The sequence below is a fragment of the Parathielavia appendiculata genome (genome assembly GCF_033297405.1).
Source record: "Parathielavia appendiculata strain CBS 731.68 unplaced genomic scaffold N657scaffold_99, whole genome shotgun sequence".
NCBI lineage: Eukaryota > Fungi > Ascomycota > Sordariomycetes > Sordariales > Chaetomiaceae > Parathielavia > Parathielavia appendiculata.
This window is the reverse complement of record NW_026944318.1, coordinates 1-1,664: the sequence shown is the minus strand read 5'-3', so window position 1 is coordinate 1,664 and position 1,664 is coordinate 1. Positions and strand designations below refer to the sequence as shown.

The window sequence follows — 1,664 nt, the reverse complement described above, 5'->3', positions numbered from 1 at the left end:
GAGTTGATGGTTGAACGTCAACGAATGGGATGTAGTTAGCGTGCCAAGGCCCTTTAGGCTTCGTGCCTCCGGGCGAAATAAATTCCATCCATCCATCCATCACGTGGATGATATGCCGTATAAGCGCCTTTTTCGCGAGACTGCTAGGATGTGAGCAGAGTGCTCGCCTCTCGACTTTTGTTGCGCATAGAGGTTGATATAGCGCTAAAGTAGAGCCGTACAGTACTATACTTTGCTTGAGCATAGAGGAGGTACCGCTAGCCGAATCCGGACCGAAGTCATCCTGATCCGACTTCGACTCCAACTCCAACTCCAACTCCAACTCCAACTTTCCATCTTGATCCTGATCTTTGGCTGGTCTCCTCCCAACAACAATCACATCGACGGCTTCTACCCTAGTGGTCGACGACGACATGGGGCTCCCCTCCCGCTTTTGCTTCTTCGGCTTCCGCTTCCTTTCTGCCTTCAGCCGTTGCGTCTCGGCCTTGCGTCGTTTGCCGCGTTTTGGAGCGCGGGAGGCGATCTTTTCGTCAGGAAAGAGTAACGTAACAGCTTCCCTTCGTCAACAAGGTGGCCAGGTAGGGCTCTGCCTATCTGGTACTGCGCCGGCCAACCAGGCGGGATCCTTGAAAGCGAGATTTGCACCATTCCTACGTCCTCCGTCAGCTGCCAGGCTTCCGTAACACGGGAAACCGGCCAAGTTGACTAACCATCCACTCGGCCTGTTGTATTCCGTATGCCTTACGCGTGGTTTTAGGCCTTATGCCCTGGTCGTCGAGCAGGTACCTCTCAACGACGGCCGAGACATTCGTGTTGACGTGCTGAACAAGGCTCGGATCTAGCTGGTCCACCTTGATATGCCGTGACGATGAAACAATGGCGGTGGTAATGATGGTGTTGGTGGTGGTTTGTTGGTGGTGGTGTGTTAGTGGTGATAGTGTTGGTGTGGTGGTAGGACTGACGGGAACGAAGCCAAAGTGCAGTTGCAGCTAGGTTTCTTACCCGCCGGTACGCGTGTTGGGGGAGGGAGGGGGGGGGTTGGCAGGAAGGGAAGGGAAGGAAAACGCAGCGCCAGTACGGCTAGCCCTGAGGAAAACCGCTTGTTGCCGCTCAATTCGCTGGTCATTCCTGAGATACCATATCGTTATATAAAACGAATATCCCTGTGTCGTCCCACCCTGCCCATTTTATGAGAGGTTTGATTAGGTTGCGAGCAGAACGGCACTTCCCTTGGAAACATGCAGTCATAAACGACTAACTACCTCTATAACGAGGGCTGATATTGAGCTGGAAGCCTAAAACGGTCCAAGAGATTTTACTGCATAGGTCAAGTGAGTACTGCTCGCGCACACACACTGGACGTTGGATGTCATATCTTCACATATGCCGTCAAGGTTGGGCTCACAAGGTGAACTCTATACAGATGATCAAGAAACGAGAAATGGAGGATACATGAGATAGGTAGTTAGGTGGTTACTTAAAGGCAGCGTATCTTGCTGCGTTGTGACACGACTTCCGACTCCTGACTATGGAATTAGTGCTAATTGTAGAGAGAGCCCGGGTCACTTAGAGCGTTTCAGCGTATTCACCCGAGTTATATTTACCTATCCCACCGCTTGATGTTCTCTACCAACATGACTGTTTCGGCCAACATGACTGTTTCG

At 51.7% G+C, this 1,664-nt stretch overlaps 1 protein-coding gene across 1 annotated transcript; it reads right to left on the bottom strand.

Moving 5' to 3' along the window:
- Window positions 1–231: 231 nt before the first annotated feature.
- N657DRAFT_675866 (uncharacterized protein) lies at window positions 232–1,126 on the bottom strand (the record flags this gene model as incomplete). The annotated part of the gene is made up of 3 exons (XM_062795851.1): window positions 232–523; window positions 711–957; window positions 1,098–1,126. Coding segments are annotated over 3 exons (567 nt in total), but the record flags the coding sequence as incomplete, so codon positions are not given.
- Between the last annotated feature and the right edge of the window lie 538 nt (window positions 1,127–1,664).